The sequence below is a fragment of the Ovis canadensis genome, chromosome 19, assembly GCF_042477335.2.
Source record: "Ovis canadensis isolate MfBH-ARS-UI-01 breed Bighorn chromosome 19, ARS-UI_OviCan_v2, whole genome shotgun sequence".
NCBI lineage: Eukaryota > Metazoa > Chordata > Mammalia > Artiodactyla > Bovidae > Ovis > Ovis canadensis.
The window spans coordinates 53,949,116-53,969,436 of record NC_091263.1 but is presented as its reverse complement, the minus strand read 5'-3'; the positions used below and the strand labels follow the sequence as shown (position 1 = coordinate 53,969,436).

The 20,321-nt window shown below is 43.0% G+C and overlaps 1 protein-coding gene across 4 annotated transcripts in view; it reads left to right on the top strand.

Annotated features, from left to right (window-relative positions):
• PTPRG (protein tyrosine phosphatase receptor type G) overlaps positions 1-20,321 on the top strand; it is a 775,419-nt gene that overhangs the window by 582,970 nt on the left and 172,128 nt on the right. For all 4 annotated transcript variants that reach the window (XM_069560453.1, XM_069560451.1, XM_069560452.1 and 1 more), the window contains exon 6: positions 9,740-9,806. In XM_069560453.1, coding sequence (XP_069416554.1) covers positions 9,740-9,806 — 67 coding nt within the window. The remainder of the gene's footprint in view (positions 1-9,739; positions 9,807-20,321) is intronic.

Below are 20,321 nucleotides of genomic sequence, written 5' to 3'. Positions count from 1 at the left end.
TAGAACAGTTCAGGGGTTGATTTTAGACGGCCGTGACAAGGGGCAGGCGCCTTAGAGCGACAGGCCCCGAAGCCCTCCCGGGGCCATGTGGTTTGGAATAGGAAATGCCCTGTGAAGCATTGCTTGGGAGAGTGGAATGATACTTAATCAATCCTCAGAGACTACACTATAGGAGCAGTCATTTAGTGCTCCAAACAAAGCACAAAGTAGAAATACCCCTTCCAAAAGAAAAAGAGAAAAAATGCATCCGGATGTGTAATTAGCTTGCACTTGGCTTGCTTGCCATGACTTGGAAACAGCAGCTGCGCAGGCCCATGCGTTTCACTGTGCACCTTGCCCAGGAGCAGGTTTCATCAAGAAGGCATTAGTTTTTGTGCTGCCACTTACTGGTTTCTATGTTTGTTTAAACAAAAGAGCTACTGAAAACTGTCGACTCACAATGTGTTATCATTGACTGTTGACACTGTTTAAGAATTGCTGACTATTATTATTTTTTTTTAACCATGTTTTCCTGGTTAGAACTTAGATTCTAAACATATTGCGTCCCCTTAAACTCTCAAGCTGTGATGTAACATAGCAGCTTAGGTCTAAAAGGGATAAGGGTTTACTCAGAAGGGTGGAAGCTGCCTTTTAATAGTTGATGCAGGGTGAGGACAGTGGCGAAGTGTGGATTCTTTAAGGAATCCTGGGCGCTTCACCCCATCTATGTGAGTTTGAGCTAGGCTCTCTGCTCTGAAAGGATAAGCGCCATGCTTTGTCCAGAATCATATCCCAGTGCCCTGCTCCTGACATGTGCGTATCTACTGCTGTATCACAAATTACTAGAAGCTCAGAGGCTAAACCAACACACGCTTGCCATCTCAGTTTCTGTGAGCCTTCTGCTTTGTGGTTTCTCAGAAGCCTGCAGTCAGGATGTCAGCCAGGCAGGTGTCTCATCTGAAAGTTCAGCTGGGGAAGGATCCATTCCACCCTCACTGTTGTTGGCAGAATTCAGTTTTTCCAGGGCTGTTTTCCTGAGGACCTCGGTTTCCTGCAGCTGCTTGCCACACCTGCCCCTCTAGCACGGCTGTGTTCTTCACAGCTGAGTAGGGACTGGTAAGAGCCTGCTAGCAAGATGGAGATGAGAATCCCTTGTTGCCTAATCATAGAAGTGACTTCCCTTTGCTTTTGCCTCATTCTACTGTTGTAAAAATACACAGTAAGACCCCCCACAATGTTCAAAAATGAAAACATGCCACTGCATGCCAGCTGTCATACTCTGCTGCTGTCATTTTCAAGGTATAGTACTGTAAGATTGAGGCTTCCCCAGTGGTTCAGTGGTAAAGAATCTGCCTGCTAATATAGGAGATGCAGGTTCGATCCCTGGCTTGAGAAGATCCCCTGGAGAAGGAAATGGCAACCTCCTCTTCTATTCTTACCTGAAGAATCTCATGGATAGAATCCTGACAGGAGCCTAATAGGAGGCTATCCCTGGGGTCACAAAGTCAGACACGACTTAGCCACTAAACAACTACAACTGTAAGATTAAAAATATTTTCTTTTGTGTGTGTATGTTTGTTATGTATTCTTTGTAAAGTATTATAAACCTATTACAGTTCGGTACTATATAGCTGATGGTGTTAGTTGGGGACCTAGGCTAACTTTGTTGGACTTATGAACAAATTGGATTTGAAAACATACTCTTGAAACAGAACTAGCTTGTATATAGGGGACTTCCTGTAGGCCACTAGATCAGCCTGGTCTCAGAGAGCGGAGACTTGTAGGGTCTGAATACCTGGAGTGGGGACCATTGGGAGATTCGTTAAGAGTCAGCCTGTCACAGCATACAACAGGCACTCAGTGAGTGTATGTTGAGTGAATGAGCGTAAGAGCTGGGTTCTTAGGATTTGAGCTGAAGAGATCCTGTCATTCCCTGCCCGCCCCCGCCACCCTGCCATTACATATGTAACTCTAAGATGAGCAAGGTTTGTTTTAATAATTTATATATGATACCTATGTGATATTTATATAGTCTTTCCCATCCTTCATAATGCCATTTGGATCTTTGGTTACTGGACTTAAAGTTTATCCAAAATGATGACCTGACCTACTCCTAAGGAGGAATCTCTTCAAGGAAAGGATCATATGCTTTGTCTCCTTAAGTTTTCCTTGCTGCATATGTGGTGGGGATTTAAAACAGTCCGTACCTCCTGCTTCCTGGATTCTGAGGCTCTTGTAAATGAACTGCCCTGAGCAGCTTTTTGCTTCAAGGGAATGGAAAAGCAAGGGTGAGAGTTCACATTTCATGTTTTAGTTGAAGTCACTTACTACATGTGGAAACAGCCCTGCTTTCTCCCCCAAACCTCTGATATTGTTGGAGCTTTTCAGTGCATGGCAGGATTATGAACAAGAGAAAGTCAACATTGTCCAGCATTGTGATACCAAATCAAGAGAAACTTACTGGCAAGGCACTGAACCTGAAATAAGCTTCTCTTGCCCCAGGCTTCTCTCTCTTTTTTTTTTTTTTTTAATTTCAAAGGTCCTGAGAACATCTGTGTGAAACAGTAGCTTAAGACTCTGGGTCATACTTTGCTGGATTGGAATTTCTCTTTTGCTTCTTCCCAGTACAACAGCAGCCTTTACATTGAGAAGACTGGCAGGGGTAGGACAGGCGGGCTCAGGGACCCTGTCTTGAACTGCTGTGAAGCCCTCCCCACTATCTTCTTGGCTTTGAAACGCAATGCGTTAAAAAGACAAAGAAGGACCAAAACCACCATGTGGGCCCCTGTGGAAGTCCCATTTGCCAGGTGCCCCCGTCTGCCCACTCCCTCGCTTTCTTCTGCTTTGGCTTTGAAACTGAGAGTTGAGTGAGTCCACAGCTAGAGGAAATGGCACTGTAGACCGAGCCCAGGGCAGTTTGATTCTCATGAAAATGAGAAATCGCCTATATTGACAGTAGGCATGCTTGCTGCTGGCAAGATCTGCAGTCGTGCAGATTCGCTCCTGGGCCTCCCTGTCACCCTGCTGGGTTGGCTTTTCCAGCAATAGACTCCTCCAAGCCAAGTCTGACAATTAAGTGGTAAACCCTCTGGTGAGCTGGGGAGGTGGGAGCAGAGGGATAGAGAGTGGTCAGTTTAAGCAGACCAAGAGCTTTAACTTTATTTCTTCTGTAGCCTTCTCTGGCCATGCATCTCAGTTCTCTGGAGATGAATAACTTGTGAATTGACTAGTCTCCATGAATATTATGAATTAACAGGAAGTAAGCCCGTGTCCATGCTCAAGGGCCACTGGAAGTGAGGAGCGTGAATTTTATTAGCATTTATGTGTTGCTTTCTCATATTAATCCCTTCCCATGGCTGAGGAGTTAGGAATTTTCTCATCTGCTGATGGAAACCAGTCCCAGGAGTGTGTCCTGTCAAGTACTGGAAAATAGATGATGATACGGGGCCATGACCTTTCTCTCTGACAGGAAGTCTTCTTTCTCTGGTGAGACACCTCTGTGATGTTTTGCATATCTATTAGATTAGGCTTAACTATGATTCTGGAAATTTTTGATTTGAAGTTAATCCAAGCCTCCTGCTTAGGAATTCATACTTGGTTACTTGCCACTACTTGATCAGGAGACTAAAATCATTCATTTCAGAAGTCCTGCAGCCTTTCAGAGCTCTTCTTCATCAGCCTCGACTCCTTCTGGCTTGTGTCTCTGTTTTCTCCTTGACTTTATTCTGTGGCAGTGTGGGGTGTTAAATGCGCTTGAATACCTCTGATTCCACTTTTTGCAATCCCACGGCATCAGTGGCAGTCCAGAGAGAATCAGAGAGAATAGAAAATGTTATTGTGATGTCAAAAGGGAAAAAGAAATTTCTACCTTAGAAACTGAGAGTATAGGGTGTACAAGAAGAGAAGTCATATTTGTGAGTATTAAAAAGAAGAGTCAAAAAAACAATGATGTTTTCAACATAGATCAGTGTTATATACATCAATATACTTCAATATAGATCAGCATTGTTTCAACAGTGTCAGTAGTTTGATGCTCTTATCTTCTTGAACGTAGATAGATTCTGAAATTATTGACAAGCATTTAATTTATTAATGGCTTCTCTGTTGGCTCAGATGGTCAAGAACCTGCCTGCAGTGTCAGAGACCCGGGTTCGACCCCTAGGTCGGTGAGATCCCCTGGAAAAGGGAATGGTAACCCATTCTAGTATACTTGCCTGGATTATCCCATGGACAGAGGAGCTGGGTGGGCTGCAGTCCATGGGCTTGCAAAAGAGTTGGACACAACTCTTTATTAATAAAGGGATGTGGTCAGTGCTCTGCCTCTGAGGCTTAACTTGGAATGCAGTTTTGTAAAAATAGCCAAGTCATGAATGGTTTTTGTCAGGAACGTCTTGAGAGCAGCTTCAACTAAACCCTGGTGAGTGGTACCCAAGGTGCTGGAGCCAGAATGGAAGAAGCTGCAGCATCCTTGCTGTGTGGCCCTTTAAGTGATAGCTGTGGGTGAAGAGAAGAATCAGATCTGAAATCAGCCTGCCCTTTTCTTGATAAACACTTTAGCTTCTGAGTTCACAGTTACCTGCTAACCATCATTGTGGATGGATCATCATTGCTGCAATTCAGGAAGGATGTGCAGAGCCTCTGGTCCTGCTGTTTGTCACTTTCCCTCATAGTTGTGGTTAATGGGGTAGCCATTCGCCCTCAGCAGGCATAAATCCTTTTTCCCACATGAGGGTATTGGCTGGATATGACTTTTCTAGGACTAACGGAGCAGCTGGCGATGTCGGATTCAAGGCAACTAGGTTGTCTTGGCCATCCTATTCAGCAGATGGCCAGGACTTGATAGATTGAAGATTATTAGGATCCAAGTCAAGGGCTACATGGCACAGTGGATGGAAAAAGTAAATGGCAGCTCATCTCCAAATGCAGACACACGCAGTCTGGCAGGGCCTGTCTACTTCCATGTCATTTTGCTTCCAGCAGGAATAAATGGATGTCTGCCTGTAGAGCCTAGATTATAGAGAGACATCTCTGGAGATTATCGATAACTTAGTTACTTAATTGACAGCTGGCTGAATCCTTACAGCTATAATTTAGAAAGAAAATTTTATGAAGTTTAGGCGTCATCTGTGTTTATATAAATTTGCCCTTTTACCCAAACCTACATGCCATGGTTTCCTGTATTGCTGATATCCCTATGTCTTCTGATTATATCCAAAGACAACTTAAAAGCTTTAATTCAGAGCCCTCTGTTGCGTCAGCGTGCTATCCTTTTGAAGATGACTAATGCTGTGAAAGCTGCTCTGAATTGGAAGTGCCCGAAGCTATGTTATGCAAGGAGAGCAGGAAAGGACTGCTCTCCGGGAAAGCGGTGTCTATTTCTCCTCGTCCATTCTAGGCTCATTTGTGCAATTGCTGCCTTCTCCATATTACTGCATAACTTCTTTGACTCTAAAGTGGAAGGAAGCAAATTTCAAAAGCCAGGAAAACTCCTCATGTGGTTTTAGCGGGAGCGGCATATTACAAAATGGAGTGGATGTCAGATAAATTTGCATCTTTTGAAAATTGAACTCAAGGAGCTATTATTGCTTTTAGAGCCAAGTGCATTAAGAAGTCTCAGGGATAAGATGGCTGGTGTTTGACATTCATTTACGTTTGAGTGTTTGGGTCAGGTTGTTACCCAGTCCTATGCAGCCCACATGAATTGTTGCATTTGGACTCAGCATTATATCCCAAGCTTCATACATTGATTCTCATAACATGATGAGATTGGGGATTTCCCTGGTGATCTGGTGGCTAAGACTCTGAGCTCCTAATCAGGAGGCCTGGTTCGATCCATGGTCAAGAAACTAGATCCTACGTGTCACAAGTGAAAGATCTTGCCTGCCACAGCTAAGCCCTGGTGCAACCAAATAAATAAATAAAATTGAAAAAAAAATTAAATTTATCATTAAAAAAGCCATGAGATTGTATCCCCATGTCACAGATGAAGGCACTGAAGCTCTAAGATTTCCATCTTCCCCCATCTCTTGGCCTCCTCTATCCTGGGCAGAGATCAGAGTCACCTTGTACACCTTCTCTGAAGGCATATTTCAGAGCTTCCCAAATTGCTAAGCTAATGTCTCTGAATTTTTTTTTGAGTGGCACATTGCTTAAGCAGTGAGTGGATGGGATTATTTGTTAGGCTTATGCCTTCTGGAACAAACCCACATATTAATATGCTCTTAGGATTCTAATCCTGATTTTTAAATCCAAGACATGAACTGGAAAGTAGGTTCTATATTATTAGTAAGTTACTTTGACCATCCAATAATCTTCATTTTTCTCCCTCTTTCTGTCAGTCTTCTAAACCTCAACCATATAAACCAGCAATAGAGGCTGTGTAGGTAAATGGACATTGTAGAAGCCTTTTCATTTTCAGCATTGCTTAGAATCTAGGGTCAGGCTCTTGAGTCTGAATGAGACCAGTCTTGAGTAATCAAACACAGAGTTAGTGGAGTCAGAAGCAACCAGAAATTGAAGGTGGATTAGGGTGCCAGATAATTTTCTTTTTTCATGGGCTACAACATTATTGATGGATGTAAGTCACAGGGGATTAGAACACTTTCTTTGAAGTTTCACATCGTCTGATAAGGCTAAATGCATTAAAGGGTTCCCCTGAGTACAGAACATACCCCTATTATTGGGATCAAAAATCAGAGTATCCAGGGGACATTCCTGGTGGTCCAGTGGTTAAGACCCCATCCTTCCAGTGCAGAGGGTGCAGGGTCCATCCCTGGTTAGGGCACCAAGATCCCACATTATGCAGGGTGTGGCCAAAAAATAGAAAAAAAAAATCAGAGTATCTGTTAAATGTTGCCACAGTGGAAGAGGGGTAGCACCATTTTGTAGAAGCACAGGAGTTGATCAGGTTGATGGTAAATGTTGTGTCTTGTGATGTGAGATCTCATTGAGAAACCATCCAGACAAGCCATAAATAAGCAAAGTGTATTAATTAAGAAAATGGTTGGTATCATAGCCTACCCCCATCTTCCACCTCTGTACACAGTCATGAAACTCAGGTAAATGTTGCTCTTTAGTAAATGATCCCAATTAGTTAAAACAACAATCATCTTGTTACTTTCTGATTCCCTAGATGAGCTGGTTGGTGCTTCTGGTCAAGGCCAACTTGGCTGGTCTCTGCAGACTGCAGGTGGTCCTTCTAAGGCTGGATGGTCTCAAATAGACTTACTCTGCTGTCTGCCCATTGGGCTCGGTCTAGGATGGCTTCAGCTGAGACTGTGTGTGTCCGTTCCTGTGGTCTCTTGACCTTTCTTGTTTCTAGCCTGGCGTTCTTTACCTGGGGGTTTCCAGATTTCAAAGATTAACAAGACAGTATAAACCCTTGCACCCAAGTGCCTATATAAGCTTCTCTCTGCATCATGCCTGCTGATGTCTTTTTGGCCAAAGCAAATGTGTCAAGCCCAGTTTCAAAGAGTAGAGAAATTGATCTGCGCTCTTGATGAGAGGAGTAGAAAACCACCTTTCCAAGGTGTGTGTGACAGTGAAGGCAGGCGTTGGTGGCCATTTGCCATTTTCCACATGCGTTAGAATAACTTTGAGTAGTTGAACTGGCATTAACATGTCCAGCAGCCTGAACCTGGACAAGGGAGAAGGGGACCATGTTTTCGTCTCTAACTTCAATTTGATACGAGGTGTTTGTCTGGAGTCTTGCTTTATTCTATCACTCTTAAAGTTTGGCCATTCACTGATAGACTCTTATCTTGCGTTCTTGAATTGTGTTTCCATTTTGGTTAAGTTTTTAAAATGTTTGATTAGTCTATGCTGCGGTGCAAATATGGTTTTTTTTTTTTCATTGTGTGGTGTTCCGTGGATGTTTGCCTTTCAGGAATGTTTTGTTCTACGACCAGTGTATTAAACCCCTGGTTTGAGCTTCCTCTCAGGCTATTTTGGAGGTAACACTCATGACAGCTTCTGGAATTCTACCACTGTGCTCTGATACAGTGATCCCTTTTTTTTTTTTTTTTAATACTTGTAGTCTTTTTGATGTAGCACCAAATTCTACCTCATTTTATTAGTCTATAAACATAACCCCATACCCAGTGACAACTGTGTTTGAATTTAGTCGTAACTCAGGGCTCCAGACATTAATATGTAATCACTGTTAACTCAGAGCATCCATTCTGCATTTCTGTCTCAACGTAATGCATGGTTGGAATCATGGGCTAGTTAATTCCTTGCATTTTTCTGAATGTTATTGGATGTTTAGAGCAGCCCTGCCTCTACCCCCTTGATGCTCATAGCCCCACCTCCTCTACCCTTACTCATAACAACCAACAGTGTCTGCAGACATGATTACATGGCCCCTGGGTGGGAATGGGGAGATAGGTAAAAATGCCTCCAGTTGAACCACTGCTGAGGCAGAAGAGAGAAAGACATTGCGAAGTATGACTTCTATTAGAGAGCAAACTAGGATCGGCAACCAGACAAGGAGAATTGTAAGGGAGGAAGAGGTGCACTCATTTTTTCGGTCACCTTAAAATTTAACCTATGATGGCCCCGGATTCCCCTGGACTAACCAGGAAACATCAAGTTGGATCTTGCTACATGTTGAAAGGTTCATCAATATCTTAACTTTATTATGTTAGAAGTGGCTTAAATTTGGAGAAACTCAGTTGGAAGAAGTTCAGTATACACAAAAGCACAGAAAATCATATCATGGCCCTTCTGATTCAAATGCCCTAAGATCCTAAATGTGATTAATGGCCAGTCCTGATGCGTTTGTACCCTGCTTGCTTCCCCTGCTACCCACTGCTGAATTCTTTGGAAGCAAAGATCATTTCATTTGTTGCTATTTGAATATGTGTCTCAAAGAAAGAACTTAAAAACCAAAATTATAACATGCTGGTAAAATTTTAATCTTTTGGAAAAGAGAAGATTGAGAGTTATGCTGAGCAGTATCAGAAGTTAAGGGGAAAGTATGTGAGTCAGGATCAAAGAAGCTTGACATTTGAGGGGATTAAAAACTCCAGGAGGAGGAGAAGGGGTGTTCCCTGGTGGTTTAATGATTAGGATTGGCCCTTCCACTGCTGTGGCCTGCATTCAGTCCTTGGTCTGGGAACTGAAATATCCGGCAAACTGTGCAACATGGCCAAAATTTTAAAAAGAAAGAAAGGGAAAAAAAAAAAGAAAGCTCCAGGGGGGAATCAAGGTTGGAGACACTGTCTCTTTGAGCTCCTTTCCTCTCTATATTTGCCCTGCCTGAGTGACTCTTAGAAATGCCTCTTTGAGCATAAGTTAAGGCACATGGGACTGGGATCCTTAAAAAGGAGAGAAGGCTGCAGGGAACAAATCCATTTTCAAAAAAGAAGAGAAAAAAAATCACAAAAAGGTATTGAAATATTCGGTCAGTGATGGATTGGTCTCTGATGACTTTCAATGACTTTTTAGTCGGTTGGGGTCTACTTTTAATAAAACAAAGCAAGGGGAAAGTCTGCATGCTTTTTAAGATCTTGCTGGGACAACAGTGTTTCTCTCCTGTTCTGATGTATTCTGAGAAGTTTCTCTCTTTTGATTTAGCCTTCCTCACTTGATTTTATGATGTCATAAATCTCCTGTGTTCGGTGAGAGGCATGGTGTATGTGAGACCCAAGCAGCTTGCTTGATAACATCCCCCTTCCCCCTTCTCTTTAGAAGATTAAACTGAGACTGTTGTGTCTGATGCCAGAACAGATTTAACCAATCATGTTTCCTTTACATATAGGTCAGTCCAAGGGACAATTCTGCACTGGATCCTATTATCCACGGGTTGAAGGGCGTCGTCCATCACGGTAAGGCAGCTGTGTACACTTCCCTTTTTCTGGGGTAGGGAGGGCTAAGGTCTTCACCTGAAGGAGTGGGTTATCTTGCAGAGGATGGAGCGTGACACCTATTCCTCATGCTCTGATGGTGAAGGGCATGAGAGCCATTATTTGATGGGTAAAGAGCACACCCATTTATTACCTGCAAATGGATCTGGGTTAACAGTAAGCCATTTGTTTCTCTTCAGGTACCACTCAGAATGCATATGTTATAAATCAGAACCTCATAAGAGGTACCATTCATACACACTGAACCTGCCACCTGCCTCATAGCTATCCTAAATTGATTCCCTTTTCAAGTAACTTTTCATTTATGAATTTCTTGATTTGCCTCTGAGATTTTGGGGAATAAGTTTAAGTAACCCTGACAAGTCATTAAACTTTGCTGCATGTGAACAAGTACCATTAGCTACTGGAATGGAAAATGCTGGGCCGTGTTCTGTGCAGCAGACATGTCTTATCCTCAAGCATAAAACTGGGAGAGAAAGTAAGATAGATGGGTTCTGTCTTACCCAACCTTTTTTTATTGGAGGAATTTCCCTGCAACTTTATTATTGGCAATGCATCATTACCTATGACATCAGGATCATCTAATTTCAAAAGTACCCTGTCACGGGGAGGTGTGGAGTTGAGAAGTAATGTAATGATTTGCAAAGTTTTAATAATCTAATTAGAATTCCAAAGACATTGACAGAAGTAGCATTAGTAACCATAATAAATCTCCCTTTCATCTCCACGGCTGTGATAAAACATCTTCCCAGCTTTCTGGGAGGGTGTCTTTCCACATTAGCCAACTCTGCCGAGCTTAACAAACATTTTACCCGCTTTCTCTCAGGGAAACAAAACCAGTTTTCAGTGTTCAGTGGAAGCAAGTAGGATTTGGGATTAATTCTTCTGCTCTTAGACCTGTTCAATCGTACAGCAGGTAACAAGAATAAACCTAGTCAATGTAGAAAAGTAAGATGACTTGAAAACACCCCATTGAGGTCTTCACTGTTGGAAATTTCCATTGTTTCTCCATTTCCAAAGAAATCCCCTCACGCAAAATTGGGAAGTAGGTGGTACAGACAGTTCCCTTAGGGAGTAAAACGCTTTTGCCAACTCTTAGGCTGTCTGCCCCTTGGTGACGTGATGTTGAGAGCAGCATAGGCGGTGGAGGACAGCAATATAGGAGGAGATTTGCGTTGCACTCGGAACAGTTTCAAAAATGCACAGGATGTTGGTGTCATGGGCAGCACGCTGTGTTCTCTGAGCTCTTTCTCAGAGGGTGCCCTAGAAATCTCCATTGATGAAACAGCTTCTTGAAATTCCAGCCCATTGTGTAGATGATAAGTTTGGGGGGTTCACATGTACTGAATGATGGACAGGCCTTCCTTCCCCCTGGCTCTTCTTGTTATAATGCAATCACCCCACAAGGAATTCTAAAATCTTTGAAACAGGTACCTCTTCTCCAGCCTAAGAGGAGATGCTCCATCAGCTGTGGCACTTGAATGTGTCTGTGGCATCTGGCGTTGTTTCCACAGTGATCAGTGAAGGAGATTCCATCTGTTAGAGAGAAGCAGTAGGCGTCCTTTAGTCCCTAAGTCCCCAGATCTCAGCAAACGCACTGCATTGCGATCATTTGGTTCATGAGCTGCATGCTGGCATGATCGTGTTATCCTTCTTCATTCTCCACAATTACCCTCTAAGAGGCTGTTATATGTAGGGATGTGGTACCTGTTCTGGCAGGGATGCCCACGATGTGGTTTCAAGTCTACCTCCTAATTGAAAAGTCAAAGTAGACCTGCGAAAAATAGCTGCAAAGGAAGTTCAGTTCTTCTTTTTTTTTTTTTTTAATTTTTAGAACTCAGCATTCATGTCAGTGTAACTCAGAAGTCATTATCCCCTGGAGGGGTGGACAGATTTCTTCTTTAACGCACAAGGGAATGTGTTTCTTTTGTCTCTTAAAATCTGGAAATTCACCTTTTTTAACTTTTTATTTTGTATTGGGGTATAGCCGATTAACAGTGCTGTGATCGTTTCAGGTGAACAGCTAAAGGACTCAGCCATACATATACATGTATCTATTCTTCCCCAAATCTGTTTATTAATCGTTGATATTTGATGAAGGCTTGAGCATTCCTATTTGTGAGTATGTTTGGTTCAACTTTAGTCTTCTGGTCAAAGGCTGCTCTTGATTTGGGCACACATGGCTGGCGTAGCCCTAGGGCTCCCTTGAATTATTCATCATGCCCAGTTACAGAACTCAGATCAAGGTTTCTAGTGTCTGGCTTTTATCCTAATTATGCTAAGTAACATATACCACAAAGGGCACCCAGACATGTGCCAAGCTGAGGTGAGGAATTGCAAAGTCACTTCTGTGAACAGAGTGACCTAGCCTGGGAGGGAGTCCCAGCCATTCTGGCAGAGGATGCCTTCCACGTTCCAGCATAGGTCTCATCAGGGCTTTCTCATGGGGGGAGAGTGTGGGCTTTGGAGCCGGACTGGCCTTGGTGGGGATCTCAGCTTTGCCACTCCCTAGCTGGCTCAACAGCTGCCTCTTGAGCCCCTCTGAGAAAGTTCACTTGTTTATTCCACAGGAGTGTTGCACGCCCATTCAGTCTGATTGCTGGACTGATGCACTGGTGAAGACAGACCCAGGCCAGCCCTCAGGGACCCAAGAGGAGATGAATGCCACCCCCTGTCGCCCTAGCCTGCCCAGACTGTCACCCCTTCTAGTCTTTGCATCTGCTGTTTCTGTTTCCTCTGCCAGATAAGTTCAGCTCAGAACCCAGATGTCTTCCTCTAATTATTTCAGGTCTTGGTTCAGATCTTGCTTCCTCAAACAATTCTTCCTTTATCCTCCCCAGCTCCCCACTGGCTCCCCACTCCCTTCATTCCTTGTCATTTCACCGTAGGTTTCTTCCTTTGAAGCTCTTAAAGGTATCTGAACTCATGTTGTGTATTTATTCCTGTGTGAGTGTGTTCAGTCGCTCAGTTGTGTCTGACTCTTTGCAGCCCTGTAGACTGTAGGCCCCCAGGCAGGAATACTGGAGTGGGTTGCCATGCCCTCCTCCAGGGCGTCGTCTTCACCCAGAGGTCGAGCCATCATCTCTTGTACCTCCTGCATTGGCAGGTGGGTTCTTTACCACTGAGCCACCAGGGAAGCCTGTTTACCCGTGTATTACCTCCTAAAGTGTAAGCTTCATGGGAGCAGAACCCATGTGTATTTAACCGCTAATAGATCCTCAGGAATGTTAGCCAAAAGAGCGAATCAAGTAAAGATGCAAATAGGTGAAAAATATAAAATTGGAAAAAGAAGAGGTAGAACTAAAGGCTGCTCAGGCTTTGCTTTCATTGGGAAGAGAAAGAAGTAGGATAATGTCTTGGAAACTTGATTTTGCCCTCTGTTCCTGGGCCATGGTTGACTCTCGTTTTGATAACTCCCATCACTTCTGTCATTCTTCCAAAAGAGAAGAAACATCTGAAGTTGGTTAAAAAAAAAAAAAACTGCTCTTGGAACTAGAAGTGTTTTGAGCTGAAGGTCCTATGAGGGATTTGAATGCTCTGTTAATGTGATGAGACATAAATAATCATACCCTTCACAGAGTGTCTGGCTTGAGCACGATGATAGAGAGATGCACCAAGAAGGAATCAATACGGATTTCTGTTCCAGTTCACCACTGTCTTTTATTTCCTCAGCTCTGGGAGTCTTATCTTAGAATATTAATTTCTCATTAAGTGATTTTTTTTCAATAGGAAGAATCTTACATATTCCTCCAGCTGAAATGGCAGTGAGGAATCTGGTTCCACTAGCCAACCATTGGCCTTTGGTCACTCGAGTCCCCTGTGAAGCAGATGAAAGATTGGATTTCAAGGGGAAGAGACTGCCTAGGAAGGATAAAGAGGAGAGGGAGCAGGAGTGGGTGGGGAGAGCATTAGAACCCCAACACAGGTCTGACACCTCCAAAGAGAGGGAAGCTAGGAGGACTGGCTGAAAGCATCTCTAAGGAAGTTTTGGCTGGGCCCTTGGAGAACCCCAGAGACAAGGCTGCCCATAAGAGAAGTCCTCTATGTGGTCACTGACTAGAGCATCCTAACACGACCGGTCTCCCTGGAGGCACAGAGGCTGACAAGCCTCCTCACAGCAGCTTGTCTCTAGAAGGAAGATCTTAGGGGTTTCCCCATGACTGGTCCAGCCATTCACGTTTTCCTTCCAAACACGTTCTCCTGATCACCTTGCCAAAAAGTTGATGACTTGGGCCTCTCACTTTTCAAATGCGCAGAGCTTCTTACAGGCACTGCTTGCTCCTTTTGTGCGCACTTATTAAGCACCTAATCTAAGTACACCATGAAGCCATGTGTAGAGAGAGAGCACAGCTGAGTTTATAGACAGTCAGGAGACATATAAGGTTAAATATGGAATTACAGACCTTACTCAGACTTGGGATTACAGAGCAGGCATCTCAGACAAAATGACCCTTGAGACCTAAAGAGTGCGTAAACATTGTCCAGGCCGAGAAGGGAGCCTAAGGTTTCAAGCAGCACCAGCATCGAGGTGGCATGTTTGAGACCCTGAGCTCTGAAACCTGGCTTCTCTCATGCTGGGGAGAGATACCTGGAAACCTCTTGGCAGCGGAAAGTGCACTCTCTTAAGGGTTCATTTTTCTATGTAAATTGTGATTTTTACAAACTTAGGCGTGAAGAAATAGAATGAAGAGAGGTGATTTGCCATTGATTTTGATCTTGTCTATCTCTTGAGCCACAGATTGAAGCACTAAACTGTATCTAATCAGAGAATTTATTTACACTACCACTAGCATCTGCTGGAAAGGAAAGAAATTGTGAATCATATTCATAGCACTGACTCAGTCATTCACAATGCTTTTTGTATGTAAGAACCAGGACTTGTGAGCAGCCACGCCTGATAGAAATAATTAGTTTCAAAGAATTTAGTCTAATTCTAATTTTTTCAAAACCCATTAAAAAAATAAACTTGTATGTGAATTGGTATAAAAGCCTGAATTAGTATAAAAATATACCAATTCCTGTGTAAGTATTTTGTACCCGATTGACCAGTGCTAAGAAATAGACATTGTATAATCTTTCAGTGAAAAGGGATGTATTATTTTTCTTTCAATTTTCAGATTGCCTGCTTTCTATTCTTTTTCATAATATCTACCCAAAGGAAATCCAGCAGACTCTACATACACCTCATCTAGAATGCTGTCGGGCATCAGAAGACAAACCATTCCCTCCTGTCCATCACCCAAGAAAGATTTGAGTTTTGTGAAGGAGATTTGAGAGTAGTGATAGTTTTATTGGTGACCCTTGACTGTTGTCTTTTTTTTTTTTTTTGACATTCATTTTTATTTACTTATGTGTTTGGCTGTACCGTGTCTTAGTTGAGGCATGCAGCATCTTTTGTTGTGACATGCAGGACCTCGGTTGTGGCGCGTGGGATCTGGTTCCCTGACCAGAAACTGAACGTTGCGTTGGGAGTGCAGAGTCTTGGCCACTGCACCAGCAGGGAAGTCCTGAGCTTTGACTGTCTGTTTCTCTTTTGTCATCCCCTTGCTCTTTGTGATTTCTTCTTCCACTGAATGTACTACTTTAATGAGCAGGAAGGTATCATCCTCATTTACCCGAAACGTGAGAAAGACAGAAATTGCCTCAAACAAGATGGCTCTTCTCTCAGTCTTCCCTTCCCGCACACTTCTGAGAAAGTTATCACTGAAAGTGCGCATACATTATCACCTGACTTTCTATTGGTGTCACACAATGGGCTCCCACAGGCTTTACTTGTTAAAACTCAGCACAGTGGAAGCTGAGTCTATGAAAGATCAAAACTTTCTTTGCAGAACACCTCCCCTAACTGACTAGTTTATTCACTGGGCTCACTTAGAGGGTATTTTTAGCTCGTCTTCTCCCTTGGTCTGGGATACTCATCATCCACTCACCAGGTCTATGGAAAAAGTCCAAGAATAGCTAGACTCAATCTAGGCACCTTGCAGAAAGGGAAGTGATGACATAAATCCTGCAGATCTGTGTGACTGCCAGCCGAGGGTTTTCATTCAGTGCTGAGATCTGGTGTGTCTGCGTCTGTTCTGTTCTCCATATCCCACCTGCGAGGATTGAAGTGTCCATGATCGACACTAACCCGGAAGAGACTCCAGTCATGAAACAATCTGAATTCCTTCTAAAGAGGTGGGTAGGCTTTGCCTTGTCAACTGCCACTGCCACAGATAGACTATTAAAAAAAAAAAGAAAAGAAAACTAGCCCTGAGCACAGCACTGTTGACACTCCAGGAGAGGTACTGTGGGGACTGCAGATGGTGCAGCCTTTCCAAAGGCTGTGTAGCCTTACCTGCTGAGCCAGCAGTTCCACATGTAGGTATATACCCAGGAGAAATGGCCACAGAAGCACTTGTACACAGGAGCTTTGTCTATAATGGCCCCCAAGTGTAAACAGCCCAGATGTCCTAGAGGAGCCTAGATATACAAGGTTTGGTCTGGTCATAATGAGGGAATAGTCTACAGCAATGTAAAATGATGGACTTGATTCACACAAAAATGAAAGAGCATGTGCTGCATGGTTCTATTTATGTAGAGTAAATAGAAGCTTGGTAGTAAGAGGCAGAATAGTGGGGTAAAGGCGTACATACACTGAATGAGAAAGGACCCAAAGAAATCTCCCGGGCAATAACAGTATTATAGGTCTGGAAAATGATTAGATGTCATAAGTATAATATAAACATTTACCATACTGTCCCCTTAGATTCGTGCATTTGACTATTTGCAAACTAAAGAATAGCACATGTGTATTATATGTTTATTTCTCAAAGGTTTTAAATTCACAAAGATCAAAAATAATCTGGCAACATGTACCAGGTAGTCAGATATTAAAAATCCTGACCATATCAAGTGTTGGCAAGGATATGAATGCCAGGAATTCTCAGGTCTCCTGGAAATGGTTTGGCAGTGTCTAGTCGAATTGATTGAGTAGTTGCACCGCTGCCTGTGTCCCCTAGAAAAACTCAGATAAAAGCACACCATGAGCTGTGTATGAGAATGTGGCGTTCATTGTTTTTCCTGACTGCCAAAACCCAGAAGTGCCTCTGATGCCTATTGTTAGCAAACTGGATAAATACGATGAAGTATGGTCATACAACAAAACAATTCACCCCAGTGAAAAACGTGTGGAACCTTGCAGCTCACACCAGCATGGGCACATCTGAAAACCATAAGGTGATGCAGGAGCCTGAAGAAGGCACTGGATGTTTAAAAAAAAAAAAAAGGTGGGGGTGGGGAATCAGAAACCAACACAACATTGTAAAGCAGTTTTCTACCAATTAAAAAATAAAACTTAAAAAAAAAAGAAAGGGAAGACCTGGTGTTTCAGAGTGCACATGTCGGTGGTGAAAGTGTAAGAAAAGGAAATAGTGAATATTTAAAAGCAAAGGGTGGTGGTTACTTTTTGGGGTGGGGAGGGAGAATGAGGAGGACCCCACCCTGGGAGGGGTGGCAGGTCTCTTCATGTTCAGAGTGGTGGTGAGGCCAGGGTTCACTTTAGGATTATTGGTCAGCAGGACATTTATGTCTGTGCACCTGTCTGCATGCGTGCTAAATTTCATCATCAGAGAAGACACTGATGAGCATTAGAAAGTCAGAGATTCAGGCAGTGCTTTATTCAGGGACATATCAAGTACCAAGTGGCCTCACACCAAACAGACAGACAGCGTTTTTGTTTTTATAAACTTTTTATCATAAGTACCCCTGACATGTAGTTTATTCTCTCTACAAATTGATTGCAAGACCCCGGAAAGAACTATGGCTATCTTGGGACTGTATCATTAAGTGATGACTTTGGAAGCCAATAGTTCCTTGTGGAATTTAGAAAAAAAGAAATCAGAAACCAAGGGGATGAGGTGGCAGGTGACAGGTTTGAAAACAGAAACTCCTCACTGCTAATGTGCTGGTACATGCTGGCTCTCCACCAGGTCAGGATGTAATTTGCCCTGCAGCCATCACTAAATCCTCTGGAAACCCTCTGAGATACAACTCTCACGTTCCCCATTACATAGGAAGGCAAGGAAAGCAGACAGTACCTGGGAGACTTGAACCAAGGTCTTCGTGACTTCAGACTGCCTCTTGTTACTCCCAGGCCATCTCCTGCCCTGTTCTTGGCCAGGGTTACCATTTGCTTCTTTTAGTTGATTGAAGCCCATTATATAGACTTGTTGAAGGGGCAAGTGAAGAAATACTTGAGGACCATATTCTCATCATCACTCCAACACCGTTTTGATTATCCTTGAAGCAAAGAGCTTAGCCTGAACTTTCTGTCCAAGACTTAATGGCTGAATCTCCTGAAAATATCTTGCATGGACCTTGGAAGAAGACATCCTAGCACAAGGAACATTGGTAGCAAAGTATACTATTAGTCGGAAATGTCTCTCTGTATTATTATAATCCAGCAGCAAGGAAATGGAGGAGAGATGAATTGATGTGATTTGAGGGGGTCTTGCCTGTTTTGTGTAAGTGAACTTTGAACCCCTTTGATCATAGTGTCCATCCATCAAATGCTTAATAAGTGCTAGTTTGGGTGTTGAGGGCAAAATGATCAACTAGATGTCCTCTGCTTTGGGAAAAATTTTAATCTCATGAGGATTTTTTTTTTTTTTTTTTTTTTGGTTCTTACCATTCTTGTTGTTTAAGGTCAAAGAGATTATTATTTGACTGCAGAGTCATCTCATGTGTTCACATGACTATAGTTGGCACTTTGAAAGGAATTTTTATTTAAAAAAAAATTTGCTTATGGGATAATTTTAGAGGAATGGAATTTTGTTATTTTTCATTTGAAATTTGACTCTTTCAGAACATTACTGAACAAGGATTCTAGACCAAGGCTATAGAGTTCAGGTTGTCGTAGATTTGAATGCTGGCTCTGAAACTTGGGAGCAGTGTGATCCTGTTCAAATCGTTGGTTCTCTTTGTCCCTGAGGTTTCACCTGGGGACATGGTGATTATGAAAGTATCTGCCTCGTATTAATGATAAATGCTTTAAGACAGGGAAAGTACTGAGAAGGAAGGGTGCCTGGCATGTGTCCACTGTCCTTGAAATCAGAGGTCAGGAAATACAATCTGTGGGCCAGATCTGGCCCACTGCCTTGTTTTTGTAAGTAAAGTTTTATTGGAACACAGCCACACCCATTCATTTACTTACTGCCTATGACTAGGGCTTCCCTGGTTGCTTAGACGATAAGGAGTCTACCTGCAGTGCAAGAGACCCAGGTTCAATCCCTGGGTCTGGAAAATCCCCTGGAGAAGGGAATAGAAACTCACTCCAGTATTCTTGCCTGGAGAATCCCATGGACAGAGAAGCCTGGTGGGCTACATACAGTTCATGAGGTCACAAAGAGTATGACGCAACCTGAGAAGTAACACTTTCATGACTGTTTTTACACTAGAATGGCAGAGTTTTGTAACAGAGAGACTCTTTGGCCTGCAGAGTGTTAAATATTTACTTACTCGCTGGTTCTTTACAGAAAAAAAGTGTCAACCCTGCCTTGTCTAAATGGGAGCTATTCTGGGTCTACTAATAGTGTTGTTTCATGGCAGTGGTATGTGCATTACTTACCATTTGATACACTCTACAGACATGGGCTTCAGTTTAGATTTTGCCCAAATTGCTACATCATCCACATATATTTCAGTGGAATTAAAGGGGGTTCTGTTTTAATGTTAACCTTCCAGAAAGAAATCATTCAAATTTTCTCCCTCTTGAAGGGAAAAACCAGTGCTCTGTTATTTACAGGCCACTGATAGTTTTGAACATCTTAACACGTGACAGAATTTCCCCTTTGAAGTTTATGTTTCCAGCATCTAATTACATGGAACTTTCCTGAAGTGTGCTATAAATACCCAGCACCCTGCTCTGGACTAATTGGCTCATGTCTGTTGCGGATCCGGGAAGGGCAGATGCTTATCTGAACCCGCTTTGATCTCAAAATCTTCTAGAAACAGGCCCACTTCAGCCATTTCCACAGTTTCCTGGACTTAGGTGTGTCAGAACCACCACCATAGATGTGGGCTACTTCCATGTCTTTTCTTAGCCAAAGCCAGGAAATGGGATGCTGTGGGCTTTTATCACTAGTAACGCTGTTAACAATCATTGAGACAGAAAAAGCCTTCAGAAGTGATTCCTTTTAGGTTAGATTTGAATTTGGAGGCTCCTTCTCATTTAGCCAGCCTTCTTTATGAATATGTCATCATGAGAACAGGACTGTGGGACCCCAGGGAAATGCCCTTTTCCTGGTTGTTTTACTGGCATGGAGAGCATAGAGACAGTTTTCGGATGTCTCCACTGTGGCCTGCAGAAGCACTTGGTCAAGTGCCTGGGGCTCTCTGGGGTGACTTTGCTACCCTAGTCTGTGCACATCACCTTGGTGTAGTAGAAGCAAGGTCATGTCATGGCCAAGAGCAGACGCTCTGGGTTTGAGTTTCAGT